Source organism: Balaenoptera ricei, chromosome 15 (genome assembly GCF_028023285.1).
Source record: "Balaenoptera ricei isolate mBalRic1 chromosome 15, mBalRic1.hap2, whole genome shotgun sequence".
NCBI classification, from domain to species: Eukaryota; Metazoa; Chordata; class Mammalia; order Artiodactyla; family Balaenopteridae; genus Balaenoptera; species Balaenoptera ricei.
The window spans coordinates 23,481,880-23,508,914 of record NC_082653.1 but is presented as its reverse complement, the minus strand read 5'-3'; the positions used below and the strand labels follow the sequence as shown (position 1 = coordinate 23,508,914).

General features: G+C 51.5%; 1 protein-coding gene across 27 annotated transcripts in view; it reads left to right on the top strand.

The window, feature by feature from the left end:
• EPB41L1 (erythrocyte membrane protein band 4.1 like 1) overlaps positions 1 to 27,035 on the top strand; it is a 137,949-nt gene that overhangs the window by 55,538 nt on the left and 55,376 nt on the right. For 26 of the 27 annotated variants that reach the window (XM_059896673.1, XM_059896681.1, XM_059896670.1 and 23 more), the window contains one exon: positions 26,819 to 27,009. In XM_059896673.1, coding sequence (XP_059752656.1) covers positions 26,833 to 27,009 — 177 coding nt within the window. In that variant the 5' untranslated portion in view covers positions 26,819 to 26,832. Of the gene's footprint in view, positions 1 to 12,539; positions 12,623 to 26,818; positions 27,010 to 27,035 lie in introns of those variants that run through there. The other variant, XM_059896675.1, reaches the window with a different exon arrangement.

Genomic DNA, 27,035 nt, shown 5'->3' with positions numbered 1-27,035 from the left:
GACCAGATGACTTCTAAGAGATGCGGCGTGGTACGGTGGTCAGAGCATACGCTTTGGTGTTAGACACACTTGTTCAAATTTCGTTCATTCCTTAGCTGAGTGTCTTTAGGCAGATTACATCTCAGGTTCCTCATCTGTAAAATGGGGATGCTAGCTCCTGCTTCTCAGGGGTGGTTTTGAGCACTGAGTAAAGTAACTCTTTTGTGGCTAGTACTTATTGCTGCTATTTTTAATATTAATATTCAGATGGGAAGATTCCATGTATTTCAAAAATGCAAAAGTAAATTGGAATTGACCAGAATTCAAACCCTAGGATTCAGCTTCTTTTTTTGTCCCAGTCAGCAGATAGTCAGGAGCTCAAGAAAAGGGCAGTACAGCCAGAGCCAGTGCCCCAAATGTGGAGCTGGGAGCAGGCCCAGAGTGGGGGCCATGCAGGCTGATGCCATCTCCTCCTCTCCCTGCCCCTACCACACATGGGTGCCACAACCCCTGTGAGAGGAGCCTGCTGGCTGCCCCCTCCCTCAGTGAGACAGGCCCAAGCTGGAGAGCCCAGAGGTGGAGAGAGAGGCGCCACAGGATGTCTCGTTGCTAGGAGACCTGAGGAGGCAGCAAGGACCTGTTGCACAGAGCTGGAAGGGAATGATGGACTGATGTGGAGATGCAGGGCATGTGGCCCCAGAAGGGCTTTTGTGGGGTTCTGGGCAGGGGGTGGTGGTATAGCAACTGTGAGCTCAGCTGGGAGGAGGGGCTCTGTAGAATTCGGCTCCTTAGAAGTGGGCTCAGGGTAACCTGTTCAGTTCTTCCATTTAACTCCTTCTATGTCGAACTCAGACCTGCATTTGAATCCTGACTCACTCTGTGACCTTTGGCAAATGCTGTGCAGCTATACTTGCTGGGCCTCATCTGTACAATGGGTATAATAATGCCTGTCTCACAAACCTTTGGGAGGGTTCAGTGAAATGTGTATAATAAAGTGCTCTATAAAAAGGAAGACAGAGTATAAATGTGAAGATTCACTACCACTCTTATCTTTATTATAATAATTATTATTTCTCTTACTGTAAAATGAGACACACTCTCTCTGGGATTGGACTCTCCCTGTCTGGATGAGATTCATGAACAGGGGGCCTTGGAGGAGGGGACTTCCCCTGTGGAGGCCTGTGTCAGGGGACTCTGGGGAATGGCTGGATGGGGCCCCCAGTTAGTGAAATCCCAGGGGGCAACTTGAGGAAGGCAGCAAAGTTCAAAGCCAGACGGAGACTTGATAAGAGTGGTGGCTGAAGGGGGGCGGGCTCTGCTGAGATTCCAGGAAGGGCTATGATTCTGGTTCAGGCCAGAACCTGTGAGTGAGGTGAGGGTTATGGGCCTTTCTTGTTGCTTCTCTCGTATAAATAATATATGTCCACACACATACACACAACAGAAAATAAACAATGAAATAAAACCAAACCCAAACAAGCACAAAAGAAATTCCGCTATCATAAAACAATCCCTGGGAACATTATGTTTTGAATATTTCCTTCCAAGTTTTCTTTTTTCTATGTATGCATGCACATACTTTATAGAAATTGGGTCACATGTCCCATATGCTTTTAAAAACTCTGTATTATGTTATGAACATCATTACATAGAATCATATAGATCCATGACACTATATTTTAACAGCTATATAGTATTTCAGGATATGTGTTATCATTATTTATGTAAAATACCCACTATTTTTAGACATTTATATTAATTCCAAATTTCCACTTCACTCTGGTATACAAGACTCCTGTATACAACAGACAAATGTTCTTATGGCTACATCTTTGAGTATATCCATTGGTCTCACAGATAAATTCATAGAAGAGGAATTTCTGGATGAAAAGGTATGCACATTTTTAAGGCTTATCATGCACTTTTGCAAAGTGCCCTCCAGAGGGGACTTCCCTGGCGGTCCAGTGGTTAGGACTCTGCACTCTCACTGCCAAGGGCCCCTTTCCTTCAGAAAGATGAAACCAGTTGATGGCTGCATTGACACTATCCAAGTCTGCCTGGTTAACTGGGTGCCCATTCATAACCAGATTGCAGTGGTGTGGGAGTGGGTGGCTTACAGATAGACTGGGGAGGGGAAGAGGTATCAACAGCCACTCTAAAAGGACTTGTGCAGAGAGAGGCCCCTGGTGGCCTGGTGGCATAGGCTGGGCTGGGCTGGGCTGGGAGAGGCTGTCGGTCTGGGTCGGCTGCACTGACTCAGGCTGGGCGTCTTGCCCCTGGTGTGATCCTGGGCTCTTGCTGGTGTGATCAGCATGGTCACCAATCCAAGGCATTTGTTCCAGAAGCCAATGCAGCCTCTCTGGCCATGCTGACAGATGTGGACATTCGCGTAGTGGGTAGTGATTCATCGGAGCTGGTGGTGGCAGCGGGAGCTCTGACAGAGTGGAACTGCTCTCACCCGTCCTGTCACTCAGCCTCTAAAAATAGCCCTCACCTGTTCCAAGTGGCCGCACCACCAAGTGTCTGGAGGTGCAGTCCCTTGGCTGTGGCTGTGCGAGGGAGAGCATGCACGTGGCACTGTGTGTGTGTGTGTGTGTGTGTGTGTTTTGGGGGGTTGGAGGTGGCATCTTGGAGCGTCTTTAGTGATTGGCATCTGAGCCAAGGATTTAGGGTGGGGGAACAAGAGTCAGGCCAGACTCTTCCTCTTCTACCTTCTCGTGGCCGGGGACAATCTGTCTACTCTTTGGGAAGTGCCAGAGACAGCTGGTGGGGCAGGGGTGTCTTTCAGGACTATGTGCTCACTCTCTGCTGAGTCGGGGGGGGACAGTGTGGGGAGACTACCAAGGCCATATGACAAGGGCGGAGGTAGGCTCTTGGAGGGATGCATAGCATTTAGCCGATCAACAACTGAATCTTATGAAAGCCCATTTCACATCTCATCTTTTTGGTGAAATTTTTAACATAGGGTTCCTTTAAATTAGATACAAATATAGCTGACTTCTTATCATGATGACTAGTGACCATCTAGCCAAGGTTTCTTAACCAAGTGTCCATGGACCCAAGGGGTGAGCTATGCATGGGTTTCATGAGGTTTCTTGATGCCTGAAATCATAATAAGGTGTGTGTGTGTGTGCACGCGCACGTGCATGTGTGTGTGTGTGTCTGGATGTGTGCCCATGTGCATTTTTCTGGGAGAAGCTCTGCAGTTTTTATCGCATTTTCCAAGGAAACCATGACCCATAAAAGGTTAAGAACACACTAGTCCAACACCCTCACATTAGAGGCAAGAAAATTGAATCCAAAGAGGAAAATGACTGCCCGAGATCTCACAGCCAAGATCAGAAACCAGGTTTATTGACACTGTCCTCCCTGGCTAGTTCCCCGAGTCAGGATTGAGCTACCTGCAGTAGACAGAACCCCAGGTACCATTTCCTATGCCCTTTTGGCTGGCATGGATCTGAATGAACAGGCTTGAGGCTTTCAATGGCAGTGGGCAGCTGGGTGCTCACCTCCAGACATCCTATTCCCAGGTGGTCTTGTAGGGGAAGACTCCTGGGGCATCTCCTGACCTGCTTCCTTACTGGGACATCTTAGCTCAGGACATTAAATCTGCCCCTTTTGCCTTGACATTCTTCCCTGGTGGAAATGCTCCCTTGACACAGGAAGTGCACCTGCCTTCCGGGAGAAGAACTGGCACTCTGGGCCTGGAGAAAAGTAAATGGTGGGACGGGGAGTGGGCCTAGGAATATTGTATGATGGACAGGCAGGTAGAAACAGATGCTGGTCCATTGTCTGTGGGAGGAATTCAACTTTGTACCATAGGAGTATAGATGAAGTGGCCCATGAGGATTAAAAATAATTAACATTCATTGAGCACTTCCTATAGGCCAGGCACTCTTCTCAGACAAGTACATGTATTAACTCCTTTAATCCTTATAAGACTGAGGCACAAAGGAAGTAAGCACAGCTAGTAAACAGCTGAGCCAAGACACGCAAGACATGGAGGCAGGTCTTCTGACTCCAGGTTGTAGAGTCTGGAACCAGAGTGGGCTCCTAGCCTCTATGCCGGGAGCATGCATCAGAATCAGGAGAGGGCTGATAAAAGCACAGGCTGCTGCTCTGAACCCCCAGTTTCTGACTTAGTAGATCTGGGATAGGGCCCGAGGATTCGCATACCAAGAAGTTCCTGGGTGATGCTGCTGTTCCAGGGACCACACTTTGAGAACCATGGCTCTCTGCTTTCCTGCTTCCTGATAGGAAGAGAGGAACCCAGGGAATAGACGTGGTTATTGATCTCACCTGGATTATTGCCCTGGGTCCAGGCCTCTCTTACCTCCAGGTACCTACCCTTTACCTGGGACAAATTAATCTTCCTAAAGCCCAGCTCCGATCATGTCGCACCTCTGCTCAAAGTCTTCTGGATTCTCTGCTGTGTGTACCGGCGCTGTCCAGTAGAACTGTCTTTGGTGATGGAGATGTTCTACATCTGCACTGTCCAATATGGTAACCATCAACCACACGTGGCTATGACTTTTACATTTTATCCCATTTTAATTAATTTAAATAGTCACGTGTGGCTACTTGCTGGACAGTGCAGGAAACCCTTGGTGTGCCATTTGAGGCTCCCATTGGCACTATATGCCATTCCAGCCCCAGCCTCAACCTTTGGCATCCTTGGTTCTGGGTCATTCAAGGCCAGTTTCCTGGGAATTCCCTGGCAGTCCAGTGGTTAGGACTTGGCACTTTCACTGCCAGGGCCTGAGTTCAATCCCTGGTTGGAGAACTAAGATCCCGCAAGCCACGAGGTGTGGCCAAAAAAAAAAAAAAGGCCAGTTTCCTGAGTCTACCCTGTACTTCCCAACCCTGTGCCTCGTTTTATGCTACCTCCTCCATCTAGACTGTCCTTCTGGTCTGCCTTTAATGCTCAACCTAAATGCTACCTCTGCCTTGAAACTTTCTTTGACACCTGCTCCTCTCTCATTTCTTTCTCCTCTGAACTCCCAAAACATTTTTTCCCTTTCTGACAACCTTTAGTATTTTAACCTTCTATTGCGGTTGGCTGATATTGGTGTTTCCTCTCTTTCCTTAAACTTTCAGCTTCCGGAGAACGTGACCGTGTTTTCTAGCGAGCCCGCGCCCCCAACACAGGTCCCTCCAGGCACACAGAGGCGCTCAATAAATCCCACAAACCTTTGCCCTGGTGCCTTGGGGAAACAGAGATGGATAACGTGCCCTTCCTGTCTTCAAGCTGCCACAGGCTCTCATGAGAGTCTGATTTGTGCCCAGAGAACCACTGAAGCCAATGGTTATTTTGGGCAGGAAGATAAAAGCCACAGAGGGCCCAGTTGGCCAGGAGAGTCCGGCAAGAGCCGCCCAAGCAGAAGGCTGGGTTTACATACACAGACGGCTTCTCTGCCCAGCCTGGCCTGGTACGAGGAAATGGGAACATCCAGACGTGGCTGCCTGGCCATCTCATGAAGCTGGGGATTAACAGTGATGCAGCGGCTGCTCTAGCTGTCTGGGGCAGATGGGTGGATGAGGAGAGGATTGCAAAAACTGCAGAGCAGTACCAGCTTCTGGAAGTTGAATATTGGCTAGGTGGCACCTGGGCTGGGAATGTAAGTGCAAGAAAATGTTTGTAGTCTGAGCAGCGGACAGACAGCAGGTGAAATTTTGCTGGTCTGGCTTGGGGGTTTATGAGTTCTTTAGGACAGTCCCTATTGAAATGGAAAGATGGATGAAAAGAAAAAAAACAAAACCCAGCTTTCTAGCTTCAGACTCTAATACTAAGAGTATTTCACACCCCCAAAATCTCTAGCATAGATTCACCTCTGGGACAAAAACATTAAAAAAAAAAACCTTATTGAAGTTATAATATAAATGCAGAAAAGTACACAGATCATAAGTTTACACATATTTATGTAACTACTTCCCAGACAGGAACTAAAACATGGCCAGCATCTTTAGAGTAAATTTGTGTTAAATCAAATGTATGCAGGATTAATGGTGGACAAACAAGCTCTGGAGTCAGGCAAACCTAGAATTGAATCCTGGCCCCCTACCTACTAGCAGTGTGACTTTGGACTAGTGGCTTATCTGCTGTGAGCTTCATTTCCTCCCCTGTAAAATCAAGGTGGAATATATAATCTCTGCCTTACAGAGAAGTAAGAAATTAAAAACTGAAAATTTACGCGTATTGCTAGACACAGTGCCAGCACGTAGAGGAGTCCCAAAGGCTCTCTGCGATGCTGATGTTGATTGATGGTGTCGCTGCAGCATCTTCTGGCACAGGGGACCACAGACAAACACACATAGCCTTTCTCCTGTTGCCTCCCACTGCTCCCAGCCTCAGTGTGATCCTCTCCAAGGTCTCTTCTGACTGCAAGAAATCTGTGATGCTGTGATGATGCAAACCTCAGCTGACACTTCAGGCACCCGATGGGAGGCTGGGTGGATGTCTGAATCCAGTGGGAACGTGGCCAGATCTTCTATGTTCAGGCCCCAGGAGTATGGCTCCCAGACGTCTTAGGGGAGGGCTGATTTCCCAGGGACAGCAGGAGCATGGAGATCCATTAAGAAATGTAGCCGAGGTGGAGTCTGGGTCAGCAGGACTCAGCAGGGTCCTGGCATCCGGGGTGAACTCCTGACTCGGGCTTGCTCCCTGGCCTCTGGCTCTGAGAGTGCAGATGTGTCCCAAGGGACACACACCATGCACATATTTTGAGCTGGGCACTGAGGGGAGAAATTCACACATCCCAGGGCTGGAGGGCAGAGTGTAGGAGGGAGGGGAGAGGCCAAGAGGTTCCTCCTAGCTGGGAGGGGTTATTGTAAACAGGAGGGGATCAGGAAGGACTTCCTGGAGGATGGCTGAAAGAATGACCGTGGGAAAGGGAAAGAGGGTCTCCCAGGGAGAGAAAAGAACCCCTGCAAAAGCAGAGAGGCCGTGCCAGCACCGCCGTGCCCTGGGGGCCCAGAACCATTCAGTTTGACTGAGCTTCCCCGCAGGGACCCTGAGGATGAGGCTGAAGAGGCAGGTGAGGCCAGGCTGTGAAGGACTGCAGAGTCAGGCGGAGAGATCTGAGTTGCTTCATCAGAGAATGTGTGGCCACTGAAGGTTCTTCCCGCGAGGGAGCAGAGCGGGACCAGCTCCTCAGAATGTGCACAGTCATCCGACCCACATTGTTTTTGGCCAAAGATAGTGGCCAAGTGTTCAAGCCACTAGAGTGGGCTGTGAGAGCCTCTGGGATGCGCAGCCCTGTGCAGGGGCCTGGCTGTGGGGGAAGTGCAAGGAGAGGGGGAGGGGGAGGAGCGATGGAAAGGAAGGGACAGGCAAGGTTCCCACCTTTGACAAATTCAGTCCTGTTGGAGAGGTCAGAGAGCCTCATCACAACTGAACCCCAAACTCAGAAGTAGAGACAAGAGATGTGTGGCCCAGCAGGCTAGAGAAGGGACAGACTGGGTGGCAGAGGCATGGAGGGTGAACTTCCTGGAGGAGAGGTGACCTTTGGAGGCTTTGGAGGGACTGAGAGTACCGCAGGGGCCTGCTAAGCCCTTCCTGGGTATTCTCTCATGTCATGGGAGCTTGAAGAGGTGGTGCTGATATTACCCCCATTGTACAGAGGTGGGAACTGAGGCTCAGAGAGGTTTAGGCCCTGCCCAAGGTCACACAGCTCCTGTACTATTAATGTAACTCCCCTGTCCTTGCCCCTGACCCCCACCCCGGAGGTAACCACTGCCCCCAGGCTCTTCACCACACTAAGGATGGAAAAGTGCTTCGTGCTTTGTGACCCTCTGTGCAGCTTCATCATCATTCCAGGCCAGAGTATGACCGAAGGCAGGAGTGTGTAGTTCCCACGGTCTGGGCTGGAAGGTCTGAGGGGATGGCGAGGTCCCTGGGGACTGTAGTGCTTTGGGAGGCTTCTTGGAGGAGACTGAAGGAGAGGCGGTAGGGGCAGCTGGAGCCGGGAGGTCCCTGTCAGGTGGGCACGGCTGCCCATCCCTCCACCTGCTCCCTACACCCGGACACAGCTGCCCTGCAGGGCCTTCCAGAGAGCACCAAGGATCAGTGAGAATAGCCTTGTCAGGCAGAACTTCCCAGGCCCGTAGATCACGCTGATCTGGAAAGTTTGGCTCTGGTAACTTCCTCCACGAGCTGGCCCAGCTCTCAGCTCCTGGGGCTGCAGCACCGCCCACCCAGGCCTGGCCGCCCTCTGGGACCAGAGCCAGAGGCCCTGCAGCTCTCTTGCCCTGGCATACCTTCCTCCCCATGACCTTGCCTTTAACCCAGTTCGGTTTAGGTGCCCCTTCCTGCAGGAACCCTTTTCTGAGCCCCATGGGCTGGGCTAGGACCTCAGAGAATCTAAACCTGTGCTGACCAAAAGAAATATGTGAGCCGCACATGCGAACCACGTGTGTGATTTTAAATTTTCTGGTAGCCACGTGAAAAAAAAAAAAGCCAAAAGAAACGGATAAAATTATTCTAATGATATATTTTATTAAACCTAATACATCCAAAATATTATAATTGCAATACAAAAGTTATTGAGATACAGTACATTTCTTTTATTAAATCTTCAAAATCTAGGGACTTCCCTGGCGGTTCAGTGGTTAAGACTCCGAGCTTCCACTGCAGGGGGTGATAAGGGTTGAAGCTCAGCGCTTGACATCAGACAGATCTGGCAGTCACATCCTGGCCCTGCCATTTATTAGCTGGGTGAACTTTGGGAAGTCGTTAACCCCAAGCCTCAGTGACTCCAGCTATGAAAGGAGTTAATAATTTCCATGCCAGAGAATTGTTATAAGGATTAAACAAATGTGTGACTGGTGCCAGGCACAGAGCTAGTACTCAGAAAGTGGTGGTGATTCATCTTACTGTACCCTCTGATGTGCAGGTTTGTGTGCCTTTGTCCTCCACTGGACTGACGGTGAATTCAAGGACAGAGGCTACCCAATTCCTCTTGCCTTCCCCAGGCTCAGTGTGCACGTCACTGATTGCTGAATGAAAGAGTAAATCCTTGCACTACGAGTGCTTGCCACCCCACCCTGCCGACCCAGGAATCAAGGGGCCCCTGGTGTCTGGGAGTCGTGAGACCATTGACTACCTGGGGTAACCTTGGCAAGGTGCTGCTTTGCTCTGGGCCTTGGTTTCCTTATCTGAAAGATAAAAGGGGGGTGGGGGGAGGGGCCTGCCGGAGTATTTTGTTTGGTCTCTGCCCCACCAGTGGCCTTGGGGGACTGTAGCGGACACATGTGTTTTGCCTTCCCAGCCAAGGGAGAGCATCACTTCCATCCTATTCCTGGCTTTCCTGTATCCTAGCACTTTTGCACCATCAAGTACCCTCCAGTTAAAATTTAAGAAGAAAGACTTTCTCCTGCTTCCCAGGCAGACCCGAGAGGGGATGAGGGGTCCTGTCCTTTCTCTTCTGCCAGCATCTGCTAACCCATCACAGCAACTCAGCGACAGAAGTAGGGCAGGAAGAATTTCTCCCACTTTATAGGTGAGAAAACTGAAGCTCAGAGAGGTCAAATCATCTACCCAAGTAACACAGAAAGAAGTGGCAGAGCCAGGGCTGGAAGCCGAAATCAGAAGAGCCCCTCTTTACGGGGGGTGGGGTGGAGGCTCCTCATCCTTCACCTGGGACCCTAGCATTTCTCCATGGAGGCTTTCACAAGATGTGGTTCTGGGTTGGTCCTGTGCCTCAGTTTCCCTGCCCTGGGAATGAAGGCAGCCAAGTATCTGGGGTAGTGATTTCAACTGATGCCTACAGGGGGCCGTGTGTTCTTCAGAGAGTTCCCCCACCCCCCCGCCCCACCACAATCAGATTTCTCTGGAAAAGGTTATTGTGGGGTGAAGTGGAAGATGTATGGTCCAGAGAGTCAGTGTTACTGTGCAAGTGTGACCTTGGACAAGTCACTCACCGCTCTGGACCTCAGACTGCCTGTTTATAAAATGGCGGGGGGGGCGGTGACAGTATGTCACAAGATGTGAGGATGGAACATGAAAGTACTTTGCAAACTAGAAAGTGCTAATAGAAATGTTAGCCAATAATAATAATAGAAAGAGAAATAATGATAACAGTAAAAGAAGCCCAGTTTTCTGTGTGGTCCCACTGACCTGTAGGGAATTGGGCCCTTCGGGTATAAAACCATAACGATGGCTGGGAATGTTCTGCCTTGGTTTTTGGAATGTAGCCTGGATTCTTCTGGGAAAGTGAGAGGCTCCATCTAGCTGAGGAGGGTGGGAAAGTGGTCCTGCCCCAGGGGAGGGAGGGGAAGGCTCCTGCCTGGGGAAAGAAAGGAAGGGGAGGAGGGTTGAAGGAAGGAGAGTTGAACTAGGAGGAATGGAGGGCTCTGGCTTGGCAGCTCTGTCCTGCCCACAGGAACCCAGGGTTGGGAAAGGCAGCAAGCAAAGGAGGCTAAGAATCAACTTGGAATAAAAATACTTGAAGCAGGCAGTCAGAAATCTCTTAGCAGATGTGTGTATGAAACAATAAGTTCATCTGGTGTAACTCCTAAGTTTTACTGGTCCTTTAACTCATTCATTTGAATAAATGTGTGGTGAATTGAATTCAAGCAGAGCACCCCAGAGTGGCAAAGTGACTTGCCCAAGGCCATACTCCTGAGGGCCTGGGGAGTTCCTGGGAAGAACTGAATTTTGGAAGCTGGGGAACGAAAAGTCCAAAGGCAAAGGAGAACATCTACAAGGAAGTCCGCCCAGCAGGACTCCGGTCCTTCTGGGAATTGACCCTGTGCTGGTTTGTCCATCTTCCTGTCTCCTGTCTGGAGGGAGGGCATGTTCTCTAGGACTGGGAGGATCTGGTTTCCTTTGGCTCTCTGCTCTCTGACCACTCCTGAGCCTAGTGGGCAGCAGAGAGAGTGAAGGCACCGGAAGCTGTGTCTTGGGAACATCTGGTGAAGGAGTGCATGACGTTTAACTTGGAGAAGAGAAGGCTTGATTTGGGGGTGGGGAGAAGGGACATGGTTGCTATCTTGGGTTCTCTGAGGGGGGCTGGGGAGAGGGCATAGCCTTGTTCTGTGGAGGCCCTAGGGTTGGTACTAGGATCTGGGGTGGAAGGTCACTGTGATGGAGCATCCACCTTGGGAGAGAGGAGTGGAGGGAGGGGGCTGCCTGTTGCTGGAGTGTGGGAGTTCAGGTGGCTACTGGTGAGGTGGACACTAAGGGACACAGCCCAGTGGTGAGGCTGACACTGAAGGAAATGCAGCCTGCCATGGGGAGGGGGTGGTGGTGCGGATGGCTTGGTTCACACCTGGGTGGCGTCCCAGCTTTGGGCCTCTGTGATTTCCGGTGTGGTGGATTCTGCAGTGCCTAGAACAGTGGCCGGCACATAGTAGGTCCTCAGGAATGATTTGAAGAAGGAAAGAATAGATGTGTATGCCTGGGATGGTGGCGGTGCTGGCTAGGGAGTAGGGGTCATGTGGGCTGCAAATGTGGACCCATGGGCAGAAATCTTTGGGGATCATGTTGTGGGTTACACAACCATCTTTCAGGACTTCCCCACAAACTGGGACCCTGAGAGATAGGTACATCCACCCTTTCTTTCACTGTTGGCAAAGTGAGGCCCAGAGCAGGAAAGCAACGTGTCCAGAGGTACTCGTTGGCCCATGACAGAGCTGGACTAGAAGCCAGGCCGTTGGAGGTCCTCGCTGTGGATCTCCTGAGTTGGTCTGGAGGGCTTTCTGAGACAGCGCTGCTGGAGAGGAGCAGGGCTTCACTTGGTTTTGAGCCAGGACCTCAGTGCCACAGGCCAGCTGGCCACCCCCCAACCCCACCTTCCTGGAGCCTGGATGCACACCTGGCACATCCAGAAACATCTGTACACGGGCCCACTCCCCACTGTTACACTTATGGTCATTGTCACCGAAGCACATATGAACAAATGCACACATACACACGCGGGATCCCAGGAGACATTTGCATGACCTCCTCCCCGGTGGGGGAGGAGCACTGAGTCCCAGGGAAGTTCTGACCCGAGCTCTGAGCTGCCGGGGAGGTGAGGGTATTCGGCTGGGCTCGGTGGGCTGAGGCTGAGTCACCCCTTCTGAGTCAGGGATCCTCTCCTCTTCCTCTACCCTCCGCCCCCCCCCCTCCCCCGCCGAGCCCCCAACAGGGGTTGGCCCGAGCGGGGACAGGGGCTGTCCAAGGCCAGGGTGGGGTCAGCGGAGGCGCCGGACTTGGCTGCCGATGCACAGTCCCGCGGTGGTCGGGTAACTGCCGCTGTGGCAGCGCCCGGGAGGAGGTGGCCTGGGAGCCTGAGAGAGAGGGAGAGGGAGACCGGCAGGGAGGAGGCGGAGGCAGGGGCAGGGCCGCCGCGAGGGAGCAGGCAGGCGCGCGGCGGCTGCCCCAGGGCTGGGCGCAGAGGCCGGGCGGGGGCGGGGACTGGCCGCGCGACGGGCGCCAGGCCCGGGGCTGTAGGCACGGTGCCCAGCCCCCGGCGCACGCCGAGCCGCCGCCGCCGCTGCTGCAGTCGGCATCCATCAGCGGGCGGGGGTGTCGCGGACCAGGCTGCTCCGCAGAGCCCAACGCGGCCCGGCGCGCCCGCCCCGCCCCGCGGCCTGCCGGCCCGCAGGAGCCGAGGGGGCGCCCCCCGCCCAGCCTGCCCGAGATGGGGACCCCCAGGCCCAGGTAGGCACGTGCGGGGGATCAGGTGGCACGGGGGGCTAGGGGCTCGGGACCCGGAGGCCCAGCCTCCAGCCCTGGGGGAGGTCGGGACCGACCGGCAGGAACTGAGTTTGCAGGCTCTTGGCCCTCCGGCCAGTGCGGGGGAGGTCCTTGCAGTTCCTCCCTACCTCCCAGGTCTGCAGCCTCCCCGAGGCCTGGAGAGAGAGGTGGGCAGGCGAGGGGGCTGACGCTTGCTGTAGGGATGAACGATTGTGCTGGGTGCTGGGCTGGCCCGCTCCGTTCTCTGAGACCACTCCTGCCGCCTCCGTGGAGGCCGAGAGCGCTCTGGATATCTCCGTCCAGGCTTCCGATGCTGCAGGACAGTCTCTTGGCTGAAGATTGGGATGCTGGGGAGCTCTCGCCCTCACCCTCACCCTCTGGTTACAGTCTTTTCCCCACTCGGGGCTCACTTCCCATCCCACCTCCCTTCCGAGTCTCCCAAAGCTGGGGGGATAGAACTTAGCCCTAGGACCACTGAGGTTCTGGCCTGGTGTTGTCCTGACCAGAGGCTTCCCCTACCCGTTAGAGGGAGAGGACTTGTGGGTCCCAGTTGTGTCTGGCACCTTCACACTTGGGGACATCCAAGGGCCCAAGAGGCTGGGATCTTGGGGGCAGGCATGGTTGTGGTGGCGAGTGACTGCAGCCACCAGGGTACTTACCAGATGCTAAGGCCACTGTCTGGCAGAGCTATGGCTGGGGATGGTCCATGGGGACCGTAGGAGGCTGGACAAGGACGAGGAAGGAGTACTGAGGATACTGGTCTCCTTTGCGGCACCGGCCGTGGTCCTTGCTTCCCAGCTCCCACCCCCACCCCCTCCCGCTCCAGAGCTCTGAGAACGCATTGGTGAGGGAGAGACACTGCCGTGTGTTCCTGCCTTCACTTCTGGATCCTCATATCGCCTCCTCTGCACCCAGAGGTGGGAGTGTAAGAGGGCCGGGTTTAGGACCTCTCTGAGGCCCTGTGGGGTTCAGCTGCTCCATCTCTCCGCCACCTCCCAGCATTAGGAGTCCTCCAGATTCACTAGCAGCTGGGCCAGGTTGAGAGCTAGGAACCCGAATGATGCCCTCAGAAGCTCCTGGAAGAATCGGTGCTGCCTGTCCCGGACAAGGGTGTGGAGAAGAGAGGCGACTGTGTGCCCGCCTGCCCACCCATTCCTCCATATGGAGCCTGCGGCAGTGGCGGCCTGTGCCAGCCTCCTCTCTGAGCCACTGTGGCCCAGGGAGGCTCTGCCAACTCCATGCAGAGATGAAGCTGGCTTCTGCCGACCAGTCTGAGGTCATGCCTGCCTGCTGACCCCATGTACCAGATTTGTGTGTGTGCACATGGTTCCTTGAGGGGCCCCTCAAGGCAGTCCTGGAGGAGATCAGTGCAGGGGGCATTATTCCTATTAAACCCTTCCTGGGCCACATGGCCGTTCCCTGGGCCAAGTTCTGTGAGCTTCATGGAAGACTGCTTCCCAGAACCAGCATGAGTGGAATGCTTGGTCCTGTAGTCCTCACTCAGTAAATATTGAAGCGTTGAATGAGGCCTAGAGAGGAAGAATGACTTGTCCAAGGTGACAGGCAACTGGGTGAGAGAGCCAGCACTAATGTACCCAGCTCTTCTAACTGGTTTGGGGTTCTTGCAGCCCAAATGCCTGCTTCTCTGCTGCCGCGGCTGTTCCATACACAGGACTCTGATGGGCTGGGCATTATAGCCTGGAGCCTGAGTCTACCTCTTAGGAGGGGCCTTACATTGGTTTCCCAGGCCTTGCCCCCAAAAGGTGAGAAGGAAAGGTCAGGCTGCCTCACAGATAATGGGCCAGGGCTGAGGCATAGGTGGCTGGTAGCCCTGGTCCCTCTTGGGAGTATCCAGAGCCAAGAGGATGCTGGTGCCCAGGCAAGTTCTGGGCCTGAGCATGCGGGGGCAGTAGAGAGGGTCTCCTGACTAGACTGGCTGAGGTCGGAGGTGCCTCTGTGTTCGCTCCAGCATGGGTGTCCTTGTGAGCCTCTTGGACTTCTGTGTCCCCATTTATAAAAAAAGGATAATAATCTTTATCTGGAGTGATACCAATGATTACACAATCAGAGTGAGGACATTTACTGAGCACTTACTGTATGCCATGCACTGGGATGGTAAGTGCTTTGCATTATCTCACAGCAACCCTGACAAGTAGGTGCTATTATTATCTTCTTTTTACAGATGAGTAACTAAGGCTCAGAGAGATCGTGTTACCTGCCTGAGGTTACACAGCTGGAAAGTGTGTGGTTGAGTCCAGAACCCCTCTCTCTACCATGGCATTGTACCTGGGGCAGTGTCTGGGAATACCAGGTTGGTGTCCAGCAGAGCCAGACACCTGATGTGCCAGGGCTGGTCCAGGTGGAGAGGTCTACATGTTGGACCTTGCGAGGCAAGGGAGGCTCTGTGGCCCGCGTGCTCCTGTGGTCCTGAGGGGTAGGGGCAGAGAGGTACTGGCTGGGAGCCTGAGAGAGGGGTTGGCTGTGGCTTTCTGCTTCCCGGCCAGGATCCCCTGGAAGTGGGGAATGCTCTGGACTCCCTGCTCCCATTGGCTATGAGGGAAGACCGGTTGGCTCTGAGGCCGGTTGGCCCTGACACTCACCCCTGCCACATTTGATAGGAACCCAATGACCAGAAAATACAAGGGAGGGAATGCAGGGGCACCAGCTGGGACTGTGAAGAGGAGGCCCTGAGGGGAGGGGACGGGAGCGTGGGTGGGCGGGTGGGGGTGGGAGCACGCTGGAACCGCTTCCTTTGTGGGTGGGAGGCTTGTGGGTAAGAATAGTAGCAGCCAACATTTATCGAGCACTTACTACATGCCAGGCACCTGCTTTAAGGGCTTAACTCACACAATCTTCACAAAACCCTTTGAGGTAGGAATTCTTCTTCCTCCCATTTTACAGATTGAGGGAACTGAGGCTTAGCAAAGAAAAGACAGTTGCTCAAGGTCACACAGCTCGGTCGTTGGGGAGCCAGGATTCAAATCTAGGCAGTGTGAGTCAGAGCCACATTCCTGATGGCAATGCGAGCCGCCCACAGTTTCTTCTCAGAGGTCATACTCAGTTTTGTTCAATTTGAAAAATATTCCCTGAGTACCTCCTGCAGGTCGTATATGTCCTCTGGGGAAGCATCCTCTCCTCAAGGGTCTCCCAGTCTAGCCTAGAGAGACACGGACATGACACAGGGAAGGTAAAGGAGGTGCTATGGCCTATGTCAGCGTGGATTCCTATTCTGGTGATCAGCGGAGGCTTCAAGGAGATTGGGGCCTTTGTGCTGGGCACCAAAGGCCAAGTGGAATTTTGATAGCTGTGGGGGTAAGGGCACCCACTCCCCTGGATCAGAGGGGAGGGAAATAGGGGCGTCTTTGAAGAATGGGCAGTCTGGTGTGCATGCAGCTGATGGTGCAGGGAGCTGGGGGTGCTGGGAGGTGACTCAGAAAGTCAGCTTGTGTTTGGGTCTTTGTCAAAGCTCTGGAATCTGCCGGACCTGAGCTCTAGTCCCAGCTCCACTGTGTACTAGCCACGTGCCCTCGGGCTATCACTTAGCTGATCTGAGCCTTGGCTTCCTGATCTGTCAAATGTGGACAAACATACCTGTCTGATTGAGACCACATTAGGGTTGTTATGTAAAGGATCTAGAGCAGTGCTGGCACACCACAGGGGCTCAGCTAACATCAGTTCCCACCCCCTTTAGTCTCTCTCAAATGTCAGACTAAGGTGTTTCCACTTGACAAGGATCCTGGAGGCTGCCGGAACCTTTGCGGGTGTTTGGTCTGCACGGGGCACGCGTTTGGGGCATGACAGAACCATGTCTGGGAAGGTCCCTTTGGCAACTGTAAGGACCATAAGGAACGGGTGGGCTCGGCCTTGCAGGAAAAACATCTGCACTGTGGACCTCGAGGGCTGGCGAGGAAGGAAGGTGGAAACCGCACTGAGATGTCCCCTGGAGTGGTCGGGGGAGGAGCAGCTTGGGGTGGGGGGTGTGCATTTGGTTTGCAGCCTCATGAGTTTAAGATGAAGGACTGGTCTCCCTTCAGTCATTCCGAAGGTTGTGCAGCGTCTTTGTGCATCTGGTTTTTTTTTTTTTTTTTTTTCTTTTTGCATAATTTCCTTTGGATGAATCCCCATCAGACTTCTCCCATAATAGTAGCAAATTGGGACTAAGTGCCCGACAATAGGAAGATGATTGAGAACGTTTGGGAACATCCAGTGGATAAAATAATATGCAGCCGTGAACAGCCACAGAAATACTTATACTTTTTCATTCTATATGCTGACATCTTTCTGTGTCAGTGTATATGAAATCCATCTCAAAAATGTTCACAATAGATATGTAATACTTTCGTAATTCATTTTTCTTTTTTTTAAATTAATTTATTTATTTATTTATTTTTGGCTGTGTTGGGTCTTTGTTGCTTCACGCAGGCTCTCCCCAGTTGCGGCGAGTGGGGGCCACTCTTTGCAGTGTGCAGGCTTCTCATTGCGGTGGCTTCTCTTGTTGTGGAGCTTGGGCTCTAGGCCTGAGGGCTTCAGTATTTGTGGCACGTGGGCTCAGTAGTTGTGGCTCGTGGGCTCAGTAGTTGTGGTGTACGGGCTTAGTTGCTCCACGGCATGTGAGATCCTCCTGGACCAAGGCTTGAACCCCTGTCCCCTGCATTGGCAGGCGGATGTCTAACCATTGCGCCACCAGGGAAGCCCCTGTTCATTTTTCAATGGATAAATCCTAGTTCATCTGGCCGTCAACAGGGGGTTGATGGACATGTAAAGTTGTTTCCAATTTTACTCTATTCTAAAAAACGCTGACAATGAACTTTCCTAGTGTTTAAACAAAATCAAGTGAGAGAGATTCAGAAACTGCGAGATCACGAAGCGTTGCCAGGGAAGGTCTGCTGCTTCTCCTGACTTCTTTCCCCTCCTTGCCTCCCTTCTCAGCGGAGCCCGGAACCCGAGGGGGCAAGGACACTGCTCCAAAGCCCATGTTTGTAACTTCAGTTCCGTGCTCCCTCTCACCAACTGCTGATTGGTGAGGTCCAAGTTAATGATGATAATAAACGCATCCTTTAGATTGTAAAGCACCCTGCATGTGGGAGGGGTTGATACTGCTGTTATTATTTCTACATCCAGAGCAACGGTAGCTTTGGTTACGTGGTTGACAGCAAGTCGGAGGTGGTGGGATGTAGCAGGATCGAGGGGGAAGAGCATGGGGCTGTGAGTCAGCAGACCTGGGTCCAAGTCCCGGCTCTACTCAAGCTGAGTAGCTGTGTGACCTTGGCCAGCTGAGCCTGCCTGGGGAATAAACCTACCTATCTTGTGTGACCCTTGTGGAGCTCAAAGGAGACGAAGCCTGGAAGGCAGCTAGCTCATTGTCCGGCTCTCAGAGGATGTCCCGCCAGAGGGAGGTCTCTGTCTGCCTTTGCAGTCGTCAGTGTGGTCCAAGCGGGAGGCACTTCTCCTTTCTGATGCTGTTACTCTGCAGTTCTGGGCATGTCACGTGGTCCCCGGCCTACAGCTGCACATCAGTCTGTGGCTCCGCGGTGGCACGTGAAACCTTTGGGCAAGAAGCCAGTGCTGACGGGTGGCAGCCTCTTCACACTGCTTGGTTTTATTTAATGCGGTGCCCATGGGTACCGCAGGCCTCTGACAAATTGCCGTCTCCCCACTGCCGTGTATGGACCTGAGCAGCAGTGGGAATGACTGCAGGCCCAGCTCCTGTTTCCACCCCTCTGACTCCATTAGGAGACCGGCTGGGAGGGCGGCATAGTGCCCCTCCTCCCTCCTCACAGGCGGTCATTTCATTCATGTCCACCTGGAGATTGTCACTCAAGGAAGTGAATGTTCCGTACTGGGGAGATCCCGATGGCAAGTAACATCATCCCCAGAGGGGAAGAATAGCAGGCTCTCTCTCTCTCTCTCACGGCGTTTTTTTCTTCTAATTCTTTTCTTCTTTTCTGACTCCTAAGTAATACATGCTCATAGTAGAAAAATTGTGTAACCCAGAGAACCCCCTTTAAAAAGCCAAAAAAATTCCTGCTCTAAGGGAATGGTGTTGTTAACATTTGAGCCTTTAGACTCAGAACTCAAGATGAGAATTTCTAATATTTCTTGAGCACTAACTGTGGGTTTTGGCATGTAAGTGCTTTACGGGCATGGTCCGATTCTGTTTTCATAGTAAACCTGTGAAGTGGGTAAGATTATCATCGTGATTTTACAGATGAAGACACTGAGTCACAGCGAAGTTAAGGGAGTGTTCAAGGTCTCCAGTCTCCTAGTTTATCCTTAACCACTAGACTAGACTGCCTCTTCCCAATTTCTCCTCCCCTCCCTCTCTAATTCGTATATCTATTTAGGGTCAGGTGGTGTATCAGTCAGATTCTGGCAGAAAATAGAATTCCACTCAGATGCTTCAACTTGGAGAAGTTAATAAAGCTGCGAGCAGGGTTAAGGGAACCCACAAGGGGTACCTGCAAACTCACAGTGACAGAAGCTATTACCTCCCTTTGGCCTGAATGAACAGAGGGAGGGAATAGTGTTACCAGAATTCAGCGATGGCTGGGCCTGTGCAAGGAGCTGTCCCAGAGGGGATTCAGCCACCACCAGAACCACAGGGAGGGCAGTTGGGAAGATACACCCCTGTCCCTCTCTGCTTCCACCCTCTGACCTCCTGCCAGTGCCTCCCATTGGCCAAAGGCAACCAGAGGTTAGCAGGCAAGGGAATTCAAAGGATAGTCCAAGGGCTCATCCTCCCGCTTCTTTGAGCAGGGCATGGTTCTGGGGGTGCAGATGAGGACCAACAGCCCAGGAGATGGTTGGAGGGGGACGGGGAAGATGTACTCCCTGGTTTCCCCAAAAGAAAGAAGGATTATCCTGGTAACTCTGATCATTGAAAACATCATTCAGAACAGAAGAATCTCACTTTCTGCCTAGCATTCTCTTTGTTTTGGTGTTTTTCACACCCTGTCCATTTCTTTCTCTCTCCACTCCTTCCTACCATTAGTTCCTACCTGGTTCAGCATTCCCACAAACACCTGGGTAGAAGTCGTCAGTGTCTCAGATTTAGAACAGAACCTTCCTGGCTAGGGAGTGATTGTTCATGACCATGGGCACTCGTGGCTGTGTGTCCCCTCATGCTGTTCCATTGCTATGTGTATGTTTGCAAAGGCAGGCTTCCGGTACACATGTTGTAAACATCTGTGATATACTCTCCCTTGTCTTTAGCATGACTGTAACTTTTGTATTTCAAAGTCCTTTTGTTCTCTGAAACATCCTTTCTCTACACAGCCCTGCTCTGAAGTGGGAGGACAGGAGCTCTCATCCTTATTTGACAAATAGGGAAACTGATGCTCAGAAAGGGGAAGTGACTCACCCAAGGCCCATCAGATAGGAAGTGGCAGAACTGAAACAAGAAACAGTGGTCCTGATTTTGAATTCAGCTCTTCCAAGTGTATTTGCCTTTCAATCTTGGGAAGTTTTTCCTTAGCCAGCTTCACCCCTGGGAGAAATTATTCAGCACGAACCCCCTGAGGCTGCTGAAATGTCATGTAGTGGGACGGACTTTGGAGCCAGAGAGACTTGGCACACCTTATGACCTTGGGCAAATCGGTAGACCTCTTTGGGTCTTTGTGTCCTCATCAGTAAAATCAGGCGGATAATAATCAGGAGTTTGGATGGAAAAGTCAGCCTCTTAAGGTCTGATAAGTTGTCAGGACAGGCTGGCTGGCTGGTAGCCAGAAAGGCTCCCGAGGTGAATGCAGCCCAGGTCTCTAGACTTGTCTCATTGGTGTTCCATCCACCCATCACCCATGTGTTTTTCCATTTATCCATCTACCCATCCATCTGATCCCAGACTCCCTGGGTTTGAATTCTGACACTGCTATTTACTGGCTGCGTGATCTTGGGCAAGTTACTTCACTTCTCAGTGCTTTAGTTTCTTCTTTTGTAAAATGGAGATATTAAGAGTACCTATTATAGGTTATTATGAAGATTAAATGAGTTAATTGATGTAAGATGCTTAGATCAGTGCCTGGTAAATAGCAAACTCTATAAATGTTAGCTTTATTATTGTTATTTATTAAGAACTGCGCTAAACCCTGGGGAAAATGGCAAATGAGACAGATAAATTTTTTTTTTTTTTTTGGGCCACGCTGCACAGCTTGTGGGATCTTAGTTCCCTGATCAGAGATCAAACTCAGGCCTCCTGCAGTGGAAGCTCAGAGTCCTAACCACTGGACCGCCAGGGAATTCCTGAGATAGATAAATTTTTGTCTTTGTAGAGGAGGAATAGAAACAAGTAAGTAAGTCAGTCAATCAGTATAAGTTCCGTTTGTGAACTTATGAAAAAACCAAACCCGGCATGCTTGCTTCATGGGAACAGAGTTTCTGTTTGAGGGGCGATGAAAAATTTTGGAAATAGATGGTAGTGGTTATTGTACAACATTGTGAATGTAATTAATGCCCCTGAATTGTTACACTTAAAAGTGGTTAAAATGGCAAAAACAAAATAAAGCAAAACCGAAAAACCAGCTATAACCAAAAAAATAGAAGGAGGGACCCACTTTAGACAGAGTGATCAAGGAGCACATAGATTGAGATCTGAAAGGTGAGAGATGTCAAGAGACAGGGGACAAGCCCACTGTCCCTGCAGAGGGACCATTAAGGGCAACCCCCAAGACAGGGGCAAGCTTGGCGTGGCTGAGGTGCAGACAGAAAGCCAGTGTGACACCATCGTCACAGTGATGGTGGCAATAGGGGTGGGGAAGTGGTGGGAGCTGAAGCAGGGGCTGTGTGCAGGGACCCAGAGCTTTGTAAAGAATTTCTGTTTTATTTTGATGGGAGGTCATTGGAGGTTTTAAAGAGGGCATCCAATGGAGTTTTGAAGAAATCCCTGTGGCTGCTCTGTGGAGAATAAACCCTAAGAGGACCCGAGTGGCTACAGGGAGGCCATGGAAGAGATAGGCCAGCCATGCAGGCAGGAGCTGAGAGTGGCTTGGACCTGGATGGAAGTGGGGATGGAGAAAAAGAACAAATCCAGTTTACTGGGCTCAGAGATGCTGAGTCATGCTAACCCTGGTGGGACAGCTTGATGTATAAACTGGTCGATTCATTTTAAATGAGAGGTACAACTGCAGGCCAAGTGGATATTGCCTCTTCTGGGCAAGGACACCCTCTCCCTGCAGGTTACCGAGATGGAAAGCCACAGCGTCTGAAGGCTGCTTAGTGACCCCGGAAGGCAAACCCGGGGAGCCAGCCAGTGGTTGCAATGTTGAAGAGCATCAGAGGCTGACAGCCTGCTGAGCTGGCCCCAGAGGGGGCCAGGCAAGCGTGCTGGGCCTCACTGGGCCCCTCTCTTCCAGACAGGGCTGGCGCAGGCACTGTCAGTATTTACTTCTCTGGCTGACCTTTCCCTTTTCTAATCCTGTGCATTTGGGTTTTCATATGTTAGTGTCATCAGTTAGGCTTTGCCGGCCTCTGTCTCCCTCTGTCCATCTGTTCTGGGTGGGCACTTCTTTTTTGTTGTTTTTTTTCTGGCCGCACCATGCGGCATGTGGGATCTTAGTTCCCCGACCAGGGATTCAACCCGTGCCCCCTGCAGTGGAAGCGTGGAGTCTTACCACTGGACCACCAAGGAAGTCCCTGGGTGGGCACTTCTAAACTCCTGCTTCGCAGACCACTCCCCACTCTGGCTTCCCATTACTGCTTGTAATTCTGGACCCTCTCAGGGTTGTTTTATTGGGTGCCCTCTTTATGTTATTTTCCTGAATCTCCATCACCCCCCCTCCCCCGAGAGGGAGGGAGGACTATCTCTGTTTTATAGGTGAGGTGACCTTGGCTCAGAGGAGTGAAGTCACTTGCCCAAGGTCCCAGAGTGAGCTAGTGGTGGAGCCGGCCTCCGTGTCTAGGTCTGACTGACCTGGGTCTGCCCCCTGCCTTGCTGCCCTGCATGGAGGGGTCCGTGAGATGACTGTGTATGGAGTCCCTGATGCTGGGCCTGGCCCGCAGTGGCTCAGCAATGGGAGTCTTGCCCTTTCCAGCAGAGTAACACTTCTGACTCTTGCAAAGCTGCCAACCCCCATCCCCCCACCCCACTCCTTCCCTTCTCCCTGACTCCAGCCTGTCCCTCCTGCCAGGCTGGGTGGAACTCACCTTTATAGGCTTCTTGTTCCAAGAAGTCAAGATATCAAGGCTCCTCCCTGTTCTCCGCACAGCCCTACTTATTCCCACATCTGGGCGTTTGCCCACATAGTGACTCAGCCCAAATGCCTTCCCTGCCATCACCTGTCTAGATTCTCCCTTTTTTCAAAACCTAACTCCCTCACCCTGCACTCCCTACCCTATAAGTCTTCTTTGGGAACGCCAGGCCATACTCCTGATCACCAGGTCCTAGAATCTTCTAGAGGCTGAAATGTACACTGGCAAATCTAAGTCACATCCTGGGTGAGTATCATCCTCCCGTGTCGCAATGAGCTCCACAGGAACCAGCACATGTCCCTCTGGGTCCCCTACAGTGCCTGGCCGGCTTGGCCGCCCAGCGGGCTCCATCAGTCTGTGCTGACCTGGGCCTGGGCAGAACTGTGCCCATGTGACTGGCTGTGGCAGAAGCCAAGGCCAGGTTCTTGGCTCACTTTCTGTGCCCCAGTGAGAGAACCATGCCATTATCCCTGGACTTATGAGATAAAGAAGGATCTCATCATAGCTTTAAAAAATAATAATGTGATTTTTCTTTTTAATTCATAACTTTTTTTAGAGTTTAAACAGATTTTATTTATCTCTTTCTCATCCTGTCATACCAGGCCATGTGCATTGGAAAAATTTATTTTTTAACTTCTAGTTTTTTTAAATCATTCAAGAAATCTCCAAGTATAGTAGAGGAAATGAGAACTACAGTTAAACAGAAAGAAGAAAAAAATAATTTGTATACCTGCCTTCTAGAAACAACCATAGTTAATACTTTGCTGAAATTTCTGTAACTGTATGTGTGCATTAATCAAAATAGGGTCAATCTGTACAAACTGTTGTGTATCATGCTTTTTCACTCAGGTGAAAATTTTCCATGATTCCATGATTTAAAAAAAAAAAAATTTATTTATTTGGCTGCATTGGGTCTTAGCTGCAGCACACGTGATCTTTCGTTGCAGCACGTGGGCTTCTCTCTAGTTGTGGCGCACGGGCTCCAGAGCTCATGGGCTCAGCATTTGGGGCACCTGGGCTCTCCAGTTGTGGCGTGTGGGCTCTGCAGGGCGCAGGCTTAGTTGCCCCGCGGCATGTGGGATCTTAGTTCCCCAACCAGGTACTGAACCCACGTCCCCTTCATTGGAAGGTGGATTCTTAACCACTGGACCAACAGGGAAGTCCCTTCCATGATATACATATATATATATATATATTTTAATATATTTATTTATTTATTTATTTTTGGCTGCATTGGGTCTTTGTTGCTGTGCGTGGGCTTTCTCTAGTTGCAGCGAGAGGGGCTATTCTTCGTTGCGGGGCACAGCCTTCTCATCGTGGTGGCTTCTCTTGTTGCGGAGCATGGGCTCTAGGCGCTCGGGCTTCAGTAGTTGCGGTACACGGGCTCAGTAGTTGTGGCTTGCAGGCTCTAGAGCGCAGGCTCAGTAGTTGTAGCACACGGGCTTAGTTGCTCTGCGGCATGTGGGATCTTCCTGGACCAGGGCTCAAACCCGTGTCCCCTGCATTGACAGGTGGATTCTTAACCACTGTGCCACCAGGGAAGTCCCACTGAAGCCTCTTTTGCTCTCCGGGTCTCACCTGTAACAGAAGAGGAGAAGACTGAATTATCTCAGAAGGCTTCCAGCTCCTTTCCTCTGAGGTTCTCCCAGCACCAGGCAGTCATGCCAGCAGCCTCTGCTGGAGACCTGGGTGGTGAAAGACTGGGATATTTATTTGAGATTACTCTCCTGGCTATTTCCAAGATGATGCAGGCCCAGGGAAGGTTCAGAGAGTACGGGCTGAAATCAGACTGAGGCAGAGGTGGGAGTAGATATGCTGGAGTCTCTGGGGCTCCCTGGACCCATGAGGGGCATGTAGATTCTGCTTCTCCCAGCACAAAACATACAGATTAGTCTATGGGTTTTGGTTGTTTTTTTTTTTTTTTTTGAAGCAAAATTAAGCAGGCATTTATTTTCAGCGTTCTTCCCTGTAGGCCTTATCTAGCGTTATGGCTGATATCCTCTAGTGAGGGCTTAGAAGAAATCCAGAGCCAGGCAGATATGTCTCAGTTTGACACCACGAGGCTGTGAGCCCCCCTGGAGCAGCTCTTCTTGCTTTGAGCTCTGGCACAGAGTCAGCACTTAGTGTCATATAAGCAACAGAGAGCCTTTATTTAACTGTGGCTTTAAATTATACCCTTAAAGCCCGGGGTAATGACATGAGTGGAAAGCATTTTTGGGTGGGGATGAGGCAATGTGGACCAAGGTCTTCCCTTCCTCCTCATCTTGTTAACAGCGGCATCCGTAACAACAGACCCTCTCATTTGTGCTATGAGCTCCAGCTTACAAAGTGTTCCACTCATTATCCACGAGGTGGGAATTGAGGATGCTCGTGGCCTCTCTAGGGCCCTAGAGATGTTGGGTGGCTGAGTGGGGTGCTCAGGGCCCCTGACTTTCTGTCCAGTGTCCCTTGCTTTGGGTGGGACTGGTGGCCCCTGGAAGGCAGGGGGAGAAACTGAAGAATAAAAAGGAAACGTGGGGCTGGGGCTTGGAGCATGTGCACAGCCCAGGGTGAATCCCGTGTCTGTCTGTCAAACTGCCCATACAAGGCCCCAAGGTGGGTGGGGTGAGGGAGGGACCTGCCAAGTCTCATCTGGATCTTTCTCATTTAGTATGATGGATTCAGAGGAAGGCTCTAGACTCAGGGGTAAGGGTTCCTGCTCATTTCTCTGTTACCCGGTTTTAGCTCCAAACTTTTTTTTTTTTTTTGAGAGGTTTGTTTTCACCATTGGGGGTCAGAAATGGGTGCTTTTGCCTTCCTAAAAACAAACAAACAAACAAACAAACCACTTGTGGGTTAAAAAAATATAGATGTATTTTTAAAATTATACAAGTAATTCCAAAGTGTATGAAGTAAAAAATGAAGCTCCCTCTCTTATCCCACCCTGTGGAACTCTCTCTTTTTCCTCTATCTACTTCTGAATTATTAACCTCTCTTAACAGTTTGGTAAGTATCTTTTCAGATCTTTTACTACATGTGCACAAACACAAAGATGTATTGTTGAGGTTATTGGTATTTTTTTTTAATATAAAAATGGGACCATGCCATTCTTTCTTTCTCTCTCTCTTTCTTTCTCTCTCTCCTTTTCTCTCTTTGCAATTTGCTTATTCCAAAGAGCAGCTGGGCAACAGGTCCTTGATTCTCTGAAATCTCCTCACTTCCTGCTCTGAGGGGGAAATGATAAGAATAGTCGGTTGGAGAGATAATTTCTAAGTCCCTTGCTTTTTTGGATGAGTCCTAGTGAGACCAACCGACTGCCCATTTGTGGCAGATGTGGAGCCCGAGCCCAGTTCGCCTGACTTTGACATCATCAGGGCTATGCGTTTTTTAAGAGTACCTTCCTGCGTTATCCCTTTAAGTACATCCTGACAACATCCCTGTGAAGTCAGGGGGCAGGAATTATTGAGGCTTGGGGCATGAAGAGCCTTGTCGGACGTCAGGGCTGGAAAGGCCGGGAGCACAGGGCTCTTTGGGTTGAGTTCCATTTATCCAACATTGATTGACGGGCTACCGCATGCCAGGTGCTGTAGTGGGAGAGAGAGCCTGGCCAAGGGCCTGCCTGGAGGTGGTCACTGACTGTCCCTGGTGCTCTTGGCAGAGCGGGGCCGCCTGGAGAGACTCTCCTCGCCCTTAGGAAGGGCCCTGATTCCAGACCTGGGCCAAGAGCTTGGAGTCCCTGAGGAGCTATATGGGCACAAGGGTGGGTGGGGGGTCTGTGACCTCGGCTGTTGCCACTGACCCCTCACTTCTCATGACTCTGTCCCCATCCTCACTTCCTCTGTCTCTCCCTCCCTCCCTCCTCCTTCTCTCTGTGGCTCTTTGTCCATTTTTCTCCATCTGTCTCTCTGCATGTGTGGTTCCTGTCCCCCTCGCACCGTTCTGTCGCACCATTGCTGCCCCTCTCCCCCATCACATGCTCTCTCCTTCGTGCCAATGCAGGCGTGCTGGTCACCATGACAACAGAGACAGGCCCAGATTCTGAGGTGAAGAAGGCTCAGGAGGAGGCCCCGCAGCAGCCTGAGGCAGCCGCCGCAGCTACCACCCCTGTGACCCCCGCAGGCCACGGCCATCCCGAGGCCAACTCCAATGAGAAGCATCCGGCCCATCAGGACGCTCGGCCTGCTGAACAGGTGTGTGCCTGAGAGCACGGGATCCC